The 16,528-nt window shown below is 38.1% G+C and overlaps 1 protein-coding gene across 4 annotated transcripts; it reads left to right on the top strand.

The window, feature by feature from the left end:
- The first annotated feature begins 5,253 nt into the window (after positions 1-5,253).
- On the top strand, positions 5,254-16,184 carry LOC131306638 (cyclin-dependent kinase F-4-like). 4 transcript variants are annotated; one of them, XM_058333018.1, is made up of 18 exons: positions 5,254-5,482; positions 8,208-8,452; positions 8,684-9,288; positions 9,365-9,443; positions 9,527-9,595; positions 9,683-9,772; positions 9,863-10,001; positions 11,340-11,442; positions 11,550-11,602; positions 11,692-11,758; positions 12,094-12,202; positions 12,734-12,799; positions 12,998-13,066; positions 13,205-13,268; positions 13,351-13,467; positions 14,295-14,326; positions 14,435-14,516; positions 15,697-16,184. In XM_058333018.1, the coding sequence occupies exons 3-18, from the start codon at positions 9,245-9,247 to the stop codon at positions 15,903-15,905; spliced, it is 1,392 nt and encodes a 463-aa protein (XP_058189001.1). In that variant the 5' UTR covers positions 5,254-5,482; positions 8,208-8,452; positions 8,684-9,244; the 3' UTR covers positions 15,906-16,184. The 4 variants fall into 4 exon arrangements, with proteins under 4 accessions (XP_058189001.1, XP_058189002.1, XP_058189000.1 ...); XM_058333019.1 differs by having other exon boundaries at positions 5,255-5,482; positions 13,354-13,467; XM_058333017.1 differs by having other exon boundaries at positions 5,255-5,482; positions 8,684-9,443; positions 13,354-13,467.
- Positions 16,185-16,528: the final 344 nt, after the last annotated feature.

The following is a 16,528-nucleotide window of genomic DNA, read 5'->3' as shown; positions in this document are numbered from 1 at the left end:
AACGAAACTTGAATTTTGGGGAAGAAGACCTCGGTTTCTTTGATCGGGGAACCTTGGGACCGAATTGGTTGATGTTTGGGGTTGGGGGGAAGTGATTGGGACGGTCAATTTGGGTTTCGGTTGGTTTTTGAACACAAACCCACTTTTCTCTCTCTAGAACTCCATTGATAGGAGCTCCAATTTGCCCACGGTTTTCTCTCATTTCTGACTTGGAGGAGTGTGGGTGGAATGGTGGTATGTTCGTGGTCAATGGAGAGGGGTTTTTATAGGCAAATTTTGGATAGAAAGGATAAGATTACATTAATGGAAGTTGGGTTCTTTGGATTTGGAATGGACGAATTTGGATTGAGTTTAAGGTCAAGAAGAGAGTATGAAGAGAATAGGAAGGAATTAAACACGGATTTTTCTTAGTGGTGAAGAAATTTTTCAGTTTGGACAAGGTGGGAATGAATTTGGTTTTTCTTGGAGAGGAAGGAAAATGGGGAGTTATGGCTAGAGAGAGAGAGATAGCTGTGGGAGGAAGAGAGGCTGTAGGAGGGAGGGAGGGAGGGAGGTACGAGACATGCATGCGTACATGCATGTGCGTAGGAGGAAAAAAAATGCATGTGGTATAAATGCATGCATATATGTATTTTAGAAAAAAAAAAGTATTAAGAAAGTAATTCTAATAATAATATTATCAATGTTATTAATAATATTAACACTATTATTAAATAAATAAAAATAGGGTCAAAAATTTAGGTCGTTACATTGTGGGTTTATTTCATACCTCGTAATTGGTGCACCCTAAGAATCGTCTTCCTGGATTAGCAATGGTCTTCGAACTTCGAAGGGGGGCTGGATTCCCACACATGTAAGTGGGGTACTCATATTGGGTAGTTGCAGAGGAAGAAGAAGCCATGGAAGAGAGAGAGAGAGAGAGAGGGGTTGGTGTACTATGCTGTTTTTCACAAGTTATGTATATATAATAAGTGTGTGGTTTTGGCGGGATAAAGGGGTTGGGGGTGGGGGTGGGGTTGGTGTATGGTTTTGGCGGGATATAAGGGTTGGGAGTGGGAAAAGACAAGAGTGCCCCTTGTTTTAACGTTAGGGCTAACGGTGTGAGTGATGGGGGACTACATTGGTACACATTTTGAAATGTGGGGGACTAATAAATATCTCTAATTCGTTTATTGAGGACCAAAATGATACTTTGGGTACCAAAAAGGTTAATAAGCCTAGACACAGAGGTTAGACTTATCTTTAGCTACTAATTGGGACTAGAGATGGTCTATTTGGGGGGGTTGCCAAGAAATTTTTGGGTGCCAGGTAGATACCACGTAGCCGTGCCCATGTGGTTCCCGAGCAGCCCATTCGGACCGTCCAAAAGTGTGTTAGACAGCTTTGATTAAAATCATCTCTTTCCTCTCACCCCACCACTCTCTCTCCAAATCCGAGCCGTCTATAACCGAAATGGACGACTCAGATGTGCCGAGCGGGCACCACGTGATACCCACTCGGCACTCAAAAATTTCTCGGGGTTGCCTAACCGTTCGACACTCATGCGTACAACAACAAAAAAAGGGAGGGGGTGAGGGGGTGTTTGTACCATAACTGAGATAAGAATTTTTGGTAAGGGGGGGGTGGAATCCATTCGATCAAGATCATAGTTGTCAATCCCGTTCCGTACCGGCCGGTACGTACCGGATTTGAAGAAAACCGGTACCCTAACACCCCAATACCGTTCCGGACCAAATACCGGTCGGTACCGGCCGTTTCGGGAAATACCGGCCGGAAAACAGATACCGGAAATTCCGTCCGGATATTTTTTTTTTTTTTCTGTTTTCTGGAACGCTTTAAAAAAAAATTTTGTTTTTTTTTTTTTGGAACGCTTATATTTTATAATATTGTTTTTTCTGGAACGTATAATAAAAAAAAGTTGCCGGTTTCAGAATTAATTTTAGCAAAACGTGGGCTTAACCATAGTACGTGCACAAGGCTCAAATTCCGGATTTGCACCCCCCTGCGCGCGAATAACCCATGACGCGCACCCGGTAATCAGTTTTTCCAAATTGCCTTTGGCCACGGCCCATTTTCCTGAGCGCGCGAGACCTTTTCTTGGATCTTCATTCACAATTTCACTAGTGTGCAAAGTCATTTAAGATGGAAAAGAGTTTTGTAACAAGGCAATGTGGGACAAAAGGCAAATACATATGTGTTTTATGATGAATTGCATGGTATGGGGGAATTTTTTGAATTATAATTATTATATATATTGTAATTGCGGTAAATCCGAAACGGTACCCGGTACTTGACCGGTACCGATACGTACCGTACCAGTAGAAAAACCGGTACCCTGTCCGAAACGGTATTCAGAACTATGATCAAGATGACTCTTTGGAATTGGATCTAGAAATGGATTCAAATTCAAATTTGAGGTCCAACTGGATTGTCCACTGAGACTGGACAAAAGTTAGCGATTGGTTTGGTCCATTAAGAGTGTGGGTCCAGTTCAACCTTTTATGGGCATTTTCCAAGGCCCGTATTAATAATCGAAACAGTTTACTTTCAAAGAGTTCATCGAAACTATTAGTCACGCAAAATTTTATGATAATTGAATGTTGTTTTATTTATTTTCAGAACTCATCTATAAAGAGAGTCGAAGATTTCAACACGAGAATCAGAACTCATTTATCAATATGGACGCATTCCGAAAATATATTAGTATGTACAGTATTTGATTAACATAATTTTTGACATAACTAATATTCTTGATACACTCTTAAAAACTTGATTAGAGCCGGCCTTGAGGTAAGCCTCACAGGACCTCAGGCCTGGGCATCCAAAAAAAAAAAAAAGAATTGTGTACCCAAGAAGAAAATTTTGACTTGTATGTCTCATTGTTTTTAAAAACTTAATAGTGAGTGGGCAACCAAGCTTAGAGCCGGACTTGGAAAATTCAAATATCGGGGCCGACACTGAACACACGATTCCCAATATTGAAGTAGGCCAAAAAGGAATGCACAAAATGATTAACAAGATGGTCCAATCTCCTTTAGTGACATATTTACACTAATTGGCATTGTTGTACCAAATCTGCATACTTCAGCACCCACGAAAACCTTACACTTTTGTTTTGTTTCGTACCAAAAGCCTAATAAAAACCTAATGAGAAAACATAGAAAACAACATCTATCCTAACATATAGTAAAAGGATAAGATAGAATATCAAGCCACCCACCTTTTATGACCCAACTAAATCGCACCCCCATACCATTTTATTTGTCCTCAATGCAAGTGATTATTCAGTGCTTCTCCGCCGCATGGTTTTCTATTGGTCTCTGCTAACACACATTCACGTAAAGTTCATATTCATACACTTAATTCTGAGTAGGGCTGTAAACGAGCCGAGCTGAACTTTGTCGAGCTTGAGCTCGGCTCGTTTATTAAACGAGCCAAAAACTTGAGCGCCTTATCAAGCCGAGCCCTTAACGAGCTTAGTTTAGTCATTTACCAAAACGAGCCTCTTTAATCGAGCCGAGTCTCCCTTAACGAGCCAAGTTTTTGTTAAACGAGCAGAAAACTCGAGCTTGAGCTCGGCTCGTTTACTAAACGAGCCGAGCCGAGCCGAGCTCACGAACTACTCGATTCATTTACAGCCCTAATCCTGAGTCTCACGTAAATGTGCGATATTAAAGGCCCTTGAAGCACGATGTGGTGGTGCTACATGCAAGAGCAAGTAATAATGTTTTCCCATTGCATACCATGAGGGATAAGGTCCCCACTTTGATGCTGTATAGTGTATTAAGAATAATAGCTTGATTCATAAGCAAGCTGTATAATGATTGCCCACATAATTTTCTCATCCAAATGACATGTGATGTAATCTCTTAAAATTGCACATTTTGAAAGTTATGTTTTTAACTTGGTGTAGAGGCAAAGCAGAGCATGTCCAATACTTTAACAAATTTCGTAGAAACAACTTTTTGGACCCTAGTTACTAAAAAAAATTAAAAAATTTTTGGACCCTTTCACCAATATTTAAAAAATCTATTTTTTTTTACACTTTCGTATACAAAATTAACAAGCGTTATATTCGAAAATAGTAATTTTGGCGTTATAGGCCAAGACTTGATGTGCATTTTGGGTTGAAATAGTATGACTATCACGTGAATGCGCATTAAAAATACAGTGTGATTTTTTATTTTATGAATTAATCTCTATGTCACCAATTATTGGTTTTCTTAGATACTCATGTCGACATTCATATAAAATAATGCGCATTCATGAAGAACATTCAAAATAATTTTACATCGTAAAAAAATTAAAAACATATTCACGAGAATATGTTTTTTTTTGTCCGAATATAAACATGAAGATCCAATGAGACGAATCATTGGGAACCGACTGAGTATCCCTCTATAATTATCATAGCCTCCGTCTCCAAAGGGACACATTAGGAAAGCTAATTAACTACAGTACAATTCATATAGGCATTTGTGGGTTCAATAACTCGATTTCCAAACTTTGCATGCAAATTTTGTTTTAAATGGAGAACCTTTTTGTCATTGTTTGAAAATAAAAACATGTCCCTTCATTCATTAGACCATAATAAACTTTTCTCTTTCACATACGGACAATTTAATTTTATAGAGTGTATTTTTGAAAAAGACATGAAAACTACTCCCTCGAGAAATAAAAATATTATTTAAACTCATTTTCTTTTAAAAATTTCATATTTTAGAATTTAGAATTTCTGCACACAATACAATATTTAAAGCGATGGACAAATGCAGGATTTCGAGGTTGGGTGAACTAATATTGAAAAAAAATCATTTACTTTTGCCAACGTAAGTTGTAAAAATATGCTACAAAAACTAATGGAGCTAGTATAATATATATATTCGATCAAATTATTAATAAAAATGACATTAACTTTTCCAAAACTCTTGATTGATTGAGCGTTGAATTATTCAAAATAATGTTAGGCGACACATATTTAATTTCGGTATTTTTTTTTAGATAATAAAAAAACTAGTAGTAGTAGCAGCAGCAGCAGCATTTTAGAAGAAATTTACAAGAAATTGGTAGGGTGTCGCCCGAGATTATCTGCCGCTCGCCATACTTGATTGATTTTGGACCGTTGAGGGAATAACCGGCCCATCAACTGCCTGACGTAAAGCGTCGTAACTTCTTCAAATAACAGCTCCGAGTGTACCCGATACCAGCCCTATTCATAGATATAACACCGACGCACCGTATCGCAGCCCAGCCCGAATATCATTTGCTCGTTGCTCATTCTGTCACATCCCCCATCTCCCATCATTCATTCATATCAGAGAGAGAGAGAGAGAGAGAGAGAGAGAGAGAGCGCGCGCATATGATTATGTTTCCCGTCAAGATATTTGGTTTCTGTGGAGATTTGTAGAGAGAGAGAGAGAGAGAGAGAGAGAGACAAGAGAGAGAGGCGCTCTGGAGTCGACCTTTGCCGGTAAAACCACAGGTACGCTTGATCTCCCCCCATCTGTTATATATATATATATATGCATGTGTGCGCATGCGGATGGATTTAGATGTATGTGCGTATTTATTGGTGCGAAGGTGTTTATTATTGGCTTGTTTTGGATACGAATCGGATCCAATAAGCGAATTAATAGTGTTTCAGAGTTATGTTTGATTTTGAATTAATTTGATGAGATCTTGGGTTAGGGGGTTTGCCCGGTGAATTCGAAATCTTGGATTTTGGTGTTATTTTAGGCTGCTTGATGTTTGGGATTCCGTGATCTTCTGTGTGGATTTCATGTTAAATAGGAATCTAGGGTTTGGTTCATTTTTAAGTTTTGTTGTAATCTATTGATATTTGGTGTTCCTTAAATTTCAAGCTGTGTCGAAGTGATTCGTAATTTGTATTCCAATATTCGGGATGCGGCTCTTATATATGTTTTACTACCAGTTCAAACAACTGTTGAATCCATTAGCTGGAAGTTTGGTAGAACAATATCTCAATCTTCATATTTTTTGGTAACATGTCCGAGGGACGAATCAATGGATCGTACTTTTGGGGGCCAATGCGAGTGTAGCCAAATAAAAAATAACCAGAGTTAGCTTTACAAAGATGGAATTAAAACTATCCTATAAGATGGGAACAAGGGGGTTATGCCATACTACCCCTTTCCCAAGAATGACCACCGTTGTACAATTCGTCACTGCTATCTTGACAGCTCACTATTATTTGACATGCATCATATTGGCGTGGAGGTGATTCTGAGGGCTTCTTATCGGGAGCTCATTTGATATATAACCTTGAATCTGGGGCGGTTGCAGGATTTTAGCTTAACGGTGACAAAAATGTACTCTCTTTTTTTGTATACAAAACACTCCGTGAAATAAAGATAAGTATTTGTTATGATTGAAAACTTATTGGGCCTAGTTTGTTTTGTTTTGTTGAGTTAAATGATCTAATTACTAACAAATTTAAGTGAGTTTTCATTCACATTGGCTTTGTATGAATGATCTAGTGCAGACAGTGTTTGAGCAATCAAATTGTATTTAAAAAAAAAATTGTATACTTTTAGTGCATTTCTTGAATAACGATCCACCTAAAACCCTGCTACAGCTGCCCTTGCCTTGAATTGTGTCGCTCCAAGAAACTATATCCTTCTCCAGCATTTCGTCAAGGACATTGCAAGCTCTATCCATCTATGCAACCTTGGTGTAAACGTACATATCCACTTAAGCTTCAAAAATATTTATTCCCGTATCAGCATCTATTAAGTATCTATGAATCGAACCTCCAATACTCAAATCCCCCAACAATGCACACCCTCACGAAGCTCGAACATGTGTACAAATCTCAGGCCTCAAACCCATCTCCAACAACCTTCAAAGCATAAGAGCCTCAACATATTATTTTGTGATTACAAAAGTACTGCAACACAACATTGCAAAGTAAATAAAGAAGAAAATGCAATAAACATCACCGAAGACTCCAGTTGGATTCACATTGATTCAGAATAGCGGATTGGATATCATTATCTGCTAAAATAGCTCAAATTGAGATTTGATGGCTTGCATATGAATTTTGAGATTAAGCTTGGGAGCATTATCATGATGGATTTGAAAGGCTATGCCTTATGTGCTTGATGGGCTTGAAAGATCTATTTGAGTGTCTCGAAGTGCACGGGGGATAGTAGTAATCTCTGTTGTTGCTAGTCTACTAGGTTTTTTTAACCGTTAGAATACATCACTTAATAATTGGTTAACCTATTTTGTCGAACAGAGTTCGTTACCCGTTTTATTGAAGCAAATTCGTGATGTTAGCTAGCAGTAATTCAGTGTTGGTCAGATCTGATGGAGTTTTGTTTTGGTGATGCATAGCACTGAGAAGCTAGAGGAAAACAACAGCTTCTTGTTCCCCAAGTCTGAAGCCTTGATTTTTTCCGGTTCCCAAAAATCTTATGCCCTACGGATTTGATCTAACAGCATCATCAGTCAGTCACGAAAATAATGGAACTTATATGTCATCTTTAGTCTTTGAACTGAAAAACAAAAGCATTAAAGCCTACAAGATTTTAAATTTGTGCGTGCATAACTGCATATTATGTATTCCAGAGTAAAGCTTAGTGACATCTCGATCACCATGAGACCTGAAAATAATCACTTTCCTCACTTGAAATTTCCACTGTGAGTCTGTGACTCAAAAAAAAAAAAAAAGAAATTTTGCCTGCGTTTGTAGGTTTATATTTTTTTTTCTTTGATCCACCCGGAAAAAAAAAACGGAAGCTAATAATTCTGAATGAACTTTGTGTGCATGTGATGAGAGAAGAAAGGGAGTGATTCATGTCTACAAAAATGTTATAGACTTTGTTGAGAGGATGGCTGTGCAAAATTGTTCATAATGCTGATAGATTTCTACAAATTAAATTGTCTTTGTATCATATCATATTGGTCTCAGTATTGGAATAAGATTGTTTATACTATTTTGTTTTTGCTATAATATCTGCAGAAGAGATTGTCTTCGCTTTAGCTTTTAGAAGTTGCGTTTACTATTGTTGAGAGTGAAACTGGGAATCTGGGATTATATTGTTCGGGTATTCAGCATTAGAAGAATTTGATGTTTTAACTAAAGAGCTCCGTTAAGTTGTACTGCTTATCATGATTGGAACAGCTTAACCTTCTAGAATAGTGTTTTTGATGGGTGAACTTGTATTCTTTATCTCTGCTGTCAGGTTGCATTGGACTTCGATTTCAAGGTCTTTATTTTCTGTATTAAATCATGGAGAAAGTGTGCCTTTGGGCAGATTGCTACAAGTTTCGGGTTTGCACATTCCAGCAAGTGCAAGACTGGAGGTGTTTTGTTCTTGGAGATTCCATTATTGTTTCCTTTGGGCAGCTTGTCTTGAATGAACACTTCAGGAGTCCTACTGCAAAATTTTTCTGAGATAGGCGTTGGATCTTTAGTGCGCATCTACAAGTAAGCTCCATATTCACGTATTCGCAATAAAGATAGAATATGTTGGCATTTTCTCATAATTTCTTGCTTAAATTAGCCTTCTTGTCCCGATCCTTAGGAAAACCGTTCATGACGATTTTGGTTTAGTTATGTGTCGTTTCCTCCGTATGCAGTTGATTTGTTTGTCTATGATTTTTGCGAGATGGCCCTAACCTTTGTCTTTGTTTCTTTTTTCCTTTTTATGGATCACAGGTTAGGAGTCTGCAAACAAAAGATGATGTTTGGTTATGTAGTTTTCAATAGAAGCCTGTTGCACCAAATTTGTGCAGAGTTTTGAGTTAGTAGCTACATTTCTGTACTTCCTCCTGATGGCTACAAAGTAGATTGATGACAGCATCCGTAACTTAAGATCTGAAAGAGCTCTTACGTAGTATTGATGAGTTAGCTGTTATCAAGTTGGGATACGGGTAATGCAGTACTGAGGGAAGGATCCGATCTATTTACTAAAGCAATATTCTGGCTTGGTCAGCTCTTGGATTGGTGACAAGATGTTTCTCACCACCCGATCTTCCCTTCTATACATGCCATACTGTTGTCTCGGAGCCCTTTTTCTGGTACATTATATTAATAAAATGGTGAAGCCTACCCATCACAAATATTTTGGTTCTTTGCTCGCAGATGGTGCAACAGAATATTGATAGTGGACTTGGCTAGATCGGCCTGGCAGTTAGTTTATATTTTGTTGTTTTTGTCACAAGTGATCCACTGAAGATTGAAATCATAGATTTCCACTATGTGCCGGTATTTTGTTGAATGAATAAAGCATCCTGGGGTGTTGAAATAAAGAGAATGGAGAGGTGCGTTGTTTATGCAAATCTTGTTTGGTAATATATATATTAAGTGGAATCACTACAACAGTTCTCGGTGGTACAGGTATAATATAATCAAAGAAGTTGGTGATGGGACGTTCGGAAGTGTCTGGCGAGCCATAAATAAGCAGACTGGTGAAATTGTAAGTTGGTTTCTTATTGACCTAAAAGATGAAGTTAGTAAGGTCTTGATTACAATCCTCAAATTAATCATTTTTTTTAACAGGTTGCAATAAAGAAAATGAAGAGAAAATATTATTCGTGGGAGGAATGCATAAATTTGAGAGAAGTTAAGGTAGTGTAATTATGGTTTTAACCCCTGTCATTTGGCTTTATTCTCTGTTTCTGTGATTCCTTGTGATTGTGATTGTTTTCTTGGCAGTCATTGCGAAAAATGAACCATCCTAATATTGTGAAGCTGAAGGAAGTCATTAGGGAACATGATATCTTGTATTTTGTGTTTGAATACATGGTACGAGGCCTTCCTCTTATCCCGTCAATCTCCTCGATATTTGATTACTCAGAACTGATCTTGTGAAATTCTCATACTTTCCTGTTCCAGGAATGCAACCTATATCATCTTATCAAAGATAGGGGAAAGCTTTTCTCGGAAGCTGAAATCAGAAATTGGTGTTTCCAAGTGTTTCAGGGGCTTGCATACATGCATCAGCAAGGATATTTCCATCGTGACCTAAAGCCAGGTATCTGTGACGACGTTGTAATGTTGTATCTGGTTCATTTTCTTGGACTACAGTGCTAGTTGATGGGCAAGAACTAGAAACGTTGAACTAGTAGATATAAATTCTGGAACGTGATTGATTATTCCCTCGCGTAGATTTTCAGTCAGTCTGTACATCCTATACTATCATTTCTTTCTAACACCATTTCAATTGATTTTTTCTTTCTTTTTGGTTTTGGTTGTTTTATTTTTGGGGTGGGGGTGAAGGATATCAAGAAAATAGGTAAATATCTGTCATGCTTTGGAGTTTATAGAAGGATTATGAGCGAAGATGGGGCCCCCATTTTTTTTACCATCCCTCCAAAATTGTGTGCGAATGAAGGGAAGTGAAGTGGTTATTGGAAATATTTTTTAAGATGAGTCCTTAAATGTATACAAGTACGCACACCTGACACTTAACTTTTACCCAGTTCATTCACGTAGATGATCTAATTTTATGATAGCTGAAGAAAAAGCTCACATTGGCTAGAAGAATATTTCTCACATTTTGCGTGGATGACAATCTGATATTCCATATTTTTCCTTCACGTCATTTGATTACATGTACATTTGTAATTGATTTCCAAGACATTCTATGAATACTACATCAAATACGATACCAATAATTATTGAAGGCGTGTTGACACTCATCTCAATATCCTGAGATTTATCTGTAAAATGATCTGGCGCTTGGACACACTCTTGCTACTGATGCTTGTACCTTATTCTTTTTCAAGCACTACCTCCTCAGCTGCTTTACATTCCTTCTCTCTAGAATTGTTTTCTGCCCAAGCAAGACAAAGAAAATGTCATCCTTCTTTGCCCCTGGTAATTGTTGCGTAACCAATCATGAAGAAGGATAACTCTGGTCATATTCCAGAATAAAGATATCAACTGCTCGTTTTGTATTAGAAGCTTGTTATTTGGTTTTTGAGCTATTGCGCGCACTCTTTTGAGGGTGACCACCCCCCTTCTTTTTTCTCGCTCTAAATCTATACACTTCTCCGATGGAATTGATGAACACATGCTTGTTGCTACGATGAAGGTCATCTTTAGATGTATGGTTTTGCTTCTAACTTCTAAGTGAGTTCATGTTTGTGTAGTGCGCTCGTACTAGATAATACATTTTTGTTTTGGGGTTTTGGTTTGGTAATATATGTTCAGATGCTCCTTGTGCTTCATACACCCCCACCCTATAAGCTGGCTCACAACGCTCCTTGCGAATTTCTTCCTATTCAATATTCATGTGTATCTGTGGTTTATGTTCGAAGTTTCTTTTGTTTTTCTTATTTAAAAGAAAAAACACCTGCTCATCATGCAGAGAACTTGCTGGTTTCAAAAGATGTAATAAAAGTTGCTGATTTTGGTCTTGCTCGCGAGATAAGTTCTCAACCGCCATATACAGAATATGTCTCAACACGCTGGTATGTGGTTGTTTACCCACTTTTTGTCTCCCATTTCGATATGCTAGGTCTTGGATACGTACTCCTGTTATGTGTGGCTATTTGAAGCTAAACTATGGACTTCACAGGTATCGTGCCCCTGAAGTCCTGCTTCAGTCTCCAATGTATAATTCTGCAATTGGTGAGTCAGATGAAAAGAAAGCTTGCTTAGAAACATCTAAATGACTGTGACCTAACTTTGATGTTGGTTTTATTCCTTCCTTCAACCAGATATGTGGGCGATGGGTGCAATCATGGCTGAACTGTTTACACTCCGTCCCCTTTTTCCTGGCTCAAAGTGCGTATTTAATGTTTTCTTTAATCACTTGCAATTGATTGATACTTGAGTTTTAATACCACAGTTAGTGGAGTTATGGGATCCCTTTACATCTCTCTTTGGCGGTGAATCTAGGCGTGATTTGTTATTAATATGGATGACTAAAGACTTAACTGATGCTTCCAATAGAACTTTATGACGTTTGTTTATATGCATTCAATATAAACTGAATCTCCTGTCTAGAGTCCCCATCGGCCACCCCCCCACACACAACTCCTTTCCGTTCGTCCTCCTCCCTGTCTCCTTCTTCCTGCTTGTGTTTTCGATTAAGCTTCTTGTTCTAACACTTGTTGCAGTGAAGCAGATGAGATCTACAAAATATGCAGCATAATAGGCACCCCAACTGAGACAGAGTGGGCGGAAGGAATTAAACTTGCTAGTGCTATTAACTACCAGTTTCCACAGGTCAGTCGGTCTTGGTTATCATCCATCTTAAACTCTCTTCTATCCATGCGCGTGTTTTGAAGCACTAGTTTATATGAATGTTAGATTTCTTTCAGTGTACGTCATAGTTTGTAAAGAGAGAGTGTGGTGAAATACTTGAGCCTTTGTATCAATGCCAAGAATATGTGGTTTACGTTCATTTCGTTGGTATGGGTTTAGATCATGGTTTTCAGATTTCTTTGCTGCTTTTCTTGGGAAATGTGTTATTTGAGAGCCATGAAAAGAAAATGTTAGTCATTTTTGTGAGTCATTTTTGTGATTGCTTGTATCTTTGCATATGTTCCTTCTGTGGGCCAATCTATAGAAGTGAGGATTCTTACGTGGTTGTACTTGTGTAACAGTTTATTATTTTGCTGCTTGAGTAGATCCTTCTATATTTGTTCACTTTCAATGTCATCCCAATAGAAGATTTTGCATATAATTGTTTTTTTTAGTTTCATAATTTAAGCAAAATATGGCCGAGGGGTTAAAAGATGATGTTTTATTTGACAGGTAACTGGTGTCCATCTTTCTGTATTGATACCATCTGCCAGCAAGGACGCGATCGATCTTATTACAGTAAGTGTTTAGTAATTTTCTAACTTTCTACTTGTCATTCCTCCTCCCATATTTTCATGGAAAATATGCTTTTCTGAAGTGGAAAAACCATTGGCTCTTTAAAGAACTTTAGTTGGTTTATGAAGATTTTTTTTTGTTAACCATCATCTTATCATGTAATACTAATGGGTATTTCCCTGTTTCTTTGTCACTGTCTAGACACTTTGTTCATGGGATCCTTGCAAAAGGCTAACAGCCACAAAGGCACTTCAGCATTCGTTCTTCCAGGTGGCATATCTTTTTCCTTCTTTTACATTATATTTACTATATCAATTGTGCTGAATGGAAGCGAGTAGTTTTGCTACTTCACTTATTTTGTTGTTCCTTTGGTGAAATTGTAAATATTTGCATTCTTCGATTTGGCAGGGTTGCTTGTATGTTCCGCCTTCACTTCGCTTGAAAACAGCTGTATCTAGAACTCCTCCATCCGGTTAGATTTGCTCATTCTAATTTGTGTTCCTTAAATGATGGACGAACGATTGGTGGACCCTAATTTCTTTCATATCGTGCAGCAGGAACAAGGAGCATGTTAGAGCAGAAGTCTGTCAAGGGATATTCTGGGACCCTGTCTATTTCAAAGCGAGCAAGCGAATTTTCACCTGCCAAATCTCACGAGTATCTTACAACAGGTGATATACCAGTGATAATTCAGATAGTCAGAATATAGTTGTGCTATCTCATAAGTAACTTTTTTTTCAGATGCAAGTAACTTCAGGTTCTATGAAATTTTTGTTTCATTTTGTAATGATAGATGCATTCTCTACTGAGAGGATCCATTTCAAATTTTCTTAGTTCTTGCCTTTGCACTGGGCCGGTGAATCTGAATCGTTGTTGCTGCTAGCCTGCTTGTGATATTAGGCTGTAATCATGAACGTTATCGATTGCGACTCGGAGATACTTATGAAAATCTTTAAAAAGGAAAAAAATAAAGTGCCTCTTCTTGTTCATGTGGACCATGTGTAGTTGCTATCTTCCTTCTTATCATGTGATCTGTATTCTGCATATGATTGATACCTAGGACTAGAATGATTGGTGTACTGCTAAGGGACTGGAGAAAGTAAGAACTTCAATCTGTTGTCTGGAAAAAGGAGTTCAAGAGTTGTAATTTAGAATCAGAATACTAGTGAGTAATTGAGAACTAATGGGCAAGTGCTGCTTTCATCATGGATTCCCATGTCTTCTTCTTTCTCTCATTTCTTTTGTTTCAGTTCAGAAAACAATTTAAGCTGTGCCCTATTGGCAGATGTTATTGGATTGAGAAAAGTTACGTTTGCCAAATAAGTATATACTGATTACCAAAAATCTACTCCATACTCGCAACAGTGGGACCTACTTCTGTATCGAGCATGAAGTAGATTTTTCAGTCTCCATAGCACCACTGTTTTGGATTATACACTCATAAATTCGCGAACTTGGTTATTCTTGGGATCATAATTATTTTTAATGGTTGTTACAGGGGTGCAACGCAAATTGGAGATGAATAACCAGGTAAGGGGCATAAATTCTTCATGTAAACTAAGGATGCTTGCACTTCATTGATTTTTTATCTATTGTTTCTCTTTCTTTTTATTTTCCCCCTTTCTCCGTGGTGCTTAGGATGAAATAAAGAACCATAGATTTTCTAAGATTGCTGCCAATCAACAACCAAGATACCGACCACCTGCAAGAAACAGTCCATGTAAGTGTTTGTTAACTAACCTCTTAAGATTTTATTTGTTTGATGCAGTTTCCAATAACTGTAATCCCATCTTCCTTAGTCTGTCCTTTTTTGTCTCACAAGTTTGTCATAAGATGCTCATATGTTTTGCTTTCTTGATGCTGGAGTAGTTGTTGGTTTTGGTCATCGAACAACGCAAATTTTCATTTATGTATTGTGTGGTGCATATTTGGATGTTATTGTTTGACCTTATCCCAAACTAGTAGTATCCCTACCGTCAAAGGGACACTAAGTAAAAGAAAGGAAGAAGAAGGAGAAAAAGGGTGGAAGAAGTAGTTCGAGGAAGAAAGGAGAGAAGAGAGACAAAAAAGTACTCCCTCCGTCCCTTATTTAGAGTCCAATATTCCGTTTTGGGCTATCCCTTAGTGTCTATTTTGTAAAGTTAGTGGGTAAAAGTTGGTGCATTGTCTATTTTGTCCCTAAAAGTAAATTTCATTTTAAAAAGTTAGTGAATAAAAGTATAATGATGATGGGTAAGTAGGGAAAGTGGAGGAAAAAGTTGATGTGAAAGGTATGATGCCTTTTTAATAAATTGGAGTTACGAAGCAAGACACTTAAAAAGGGACAGAGGGAGTAACAAGTACTTCTTGCATGGTATTTTTGTACTCTCTCCATGGATGGGGATTGTATTTTGTAACAGATGTGAGGCACATAAGAGTTGAGCCCGGGGGAAGATGAAGGGACTGGGAGGTCCGTGCCCCCCTAGATGTTGATGCTTATCCATATACCCCAGTTTGATAGTTTCTATAGTTACGTCTCCGTAAAAAGTACAGTACTGCCTGCCTTATATATGTTCAGTTCCCTAACAATTCTCAAATCTAGCGTAAGGAGGAGCCCTTTTGCATGTAGAATATCCTATAATTTTTTGCTCTCGTGTGTAGTAGTTTTTGTAATCAAAGGAAGGATGGTAATGTGCACAGAAATTGATTTGGGTCTCTAGCCCTGCCCTCTTTGATGCCTTTCGGCTTTGCTTTGGTATTATTGTATAGCGCTCGACCCAAAGGGAAAAAAATCAAGATTACAATTGACACATGCCCATTGGGTTGAATTTGTGAATCCGAAACCTTTTTAGCATTTTGTTTATTAACTATAGTCATAATTTCATATCTTACACTTTGGTTATAAATTACATTCTTGGCAGCTTCCATTTGCAATGGCAAGACTGCATTTGGAGTTTCGGTGACAGCTGAGAAGCTGGCAAATATGAATCTTGCTTCTGGTGGAGTGCCTGCAAGGCAGTCATTTCCAGCACCAATGAAGGCGGGGGGATGGCACGCCGGCCAACCTAGCATGGCTGCCTCTGAAGAGTTTCATGCCAGAAGAACATTCACCAGGAAAGTTGTGGGATGAAGACTGTCTCTGCTCTGCCTTAAAGTAGATGTGGTCAAACTGTTCAATAAATAGGTCCTCTGCTTATAGATATTTCTTGTGTGGTGGCCTGGTGAACATGAACTTTGTTTCAATGCCAGTTACAAATAAGTCCACTTTATGCGTGGGACTACTGTTTTGAAGTTCCGTTTTACCTTCCAGAAAATAAGTTGAAGGCAAGACCTCTTATGAGATGCTTTTATTGTCATTGCTATGGGAATTTCTTAGAGTGTTTCGATTGAATCCTCTTTTGTCTAAAAATTGCGCCTTTGATTTTGATGCTTATAATATTTGGACTGCTTCTGGTGCTTTTAGATGGATGACAAACTATACCTTATCCCATGTCCTAAGGATGGCTTTGCTTCCACGGAAGAACGTTAACTGCTTACAGACTCTTTCGGTTGGGACCGGGGCAGCACCGTGGTGTGGGCTAATTGGGGCTAACCCGATGGTATACATAACTGTTCATTTTGTTGGACTGATTGATTCAGTCTTTAAGATGAAGGGTCAAATGGAAATAGAAAGTCCAATGATTGGGGAACATTTGTCGTGCAATTTATTTAAACTAGTTGTGCCGCTTATGCGGTTATGACTTGTGATATTGG

Source organism: Rhododendron vialii, chromosome 11a, assembly GCF_030253575.1.
Source record: "Rhododendron vialii isolate Sample 1 chromosome 11a, ASM3025357v1".
NCBI classification, from domain to species: domain Eukaryota; kingdom Viridiplantae; phylum Streptophyta; class Magnoliopsida; order Ericales; family Ericaceae; genus Rhododendron; species Rhododendron vialii.
Note: the sequence above shows the minus strand (reverse complement) of the source record. Positions and strands in the feature narration are given on the sequence as shown.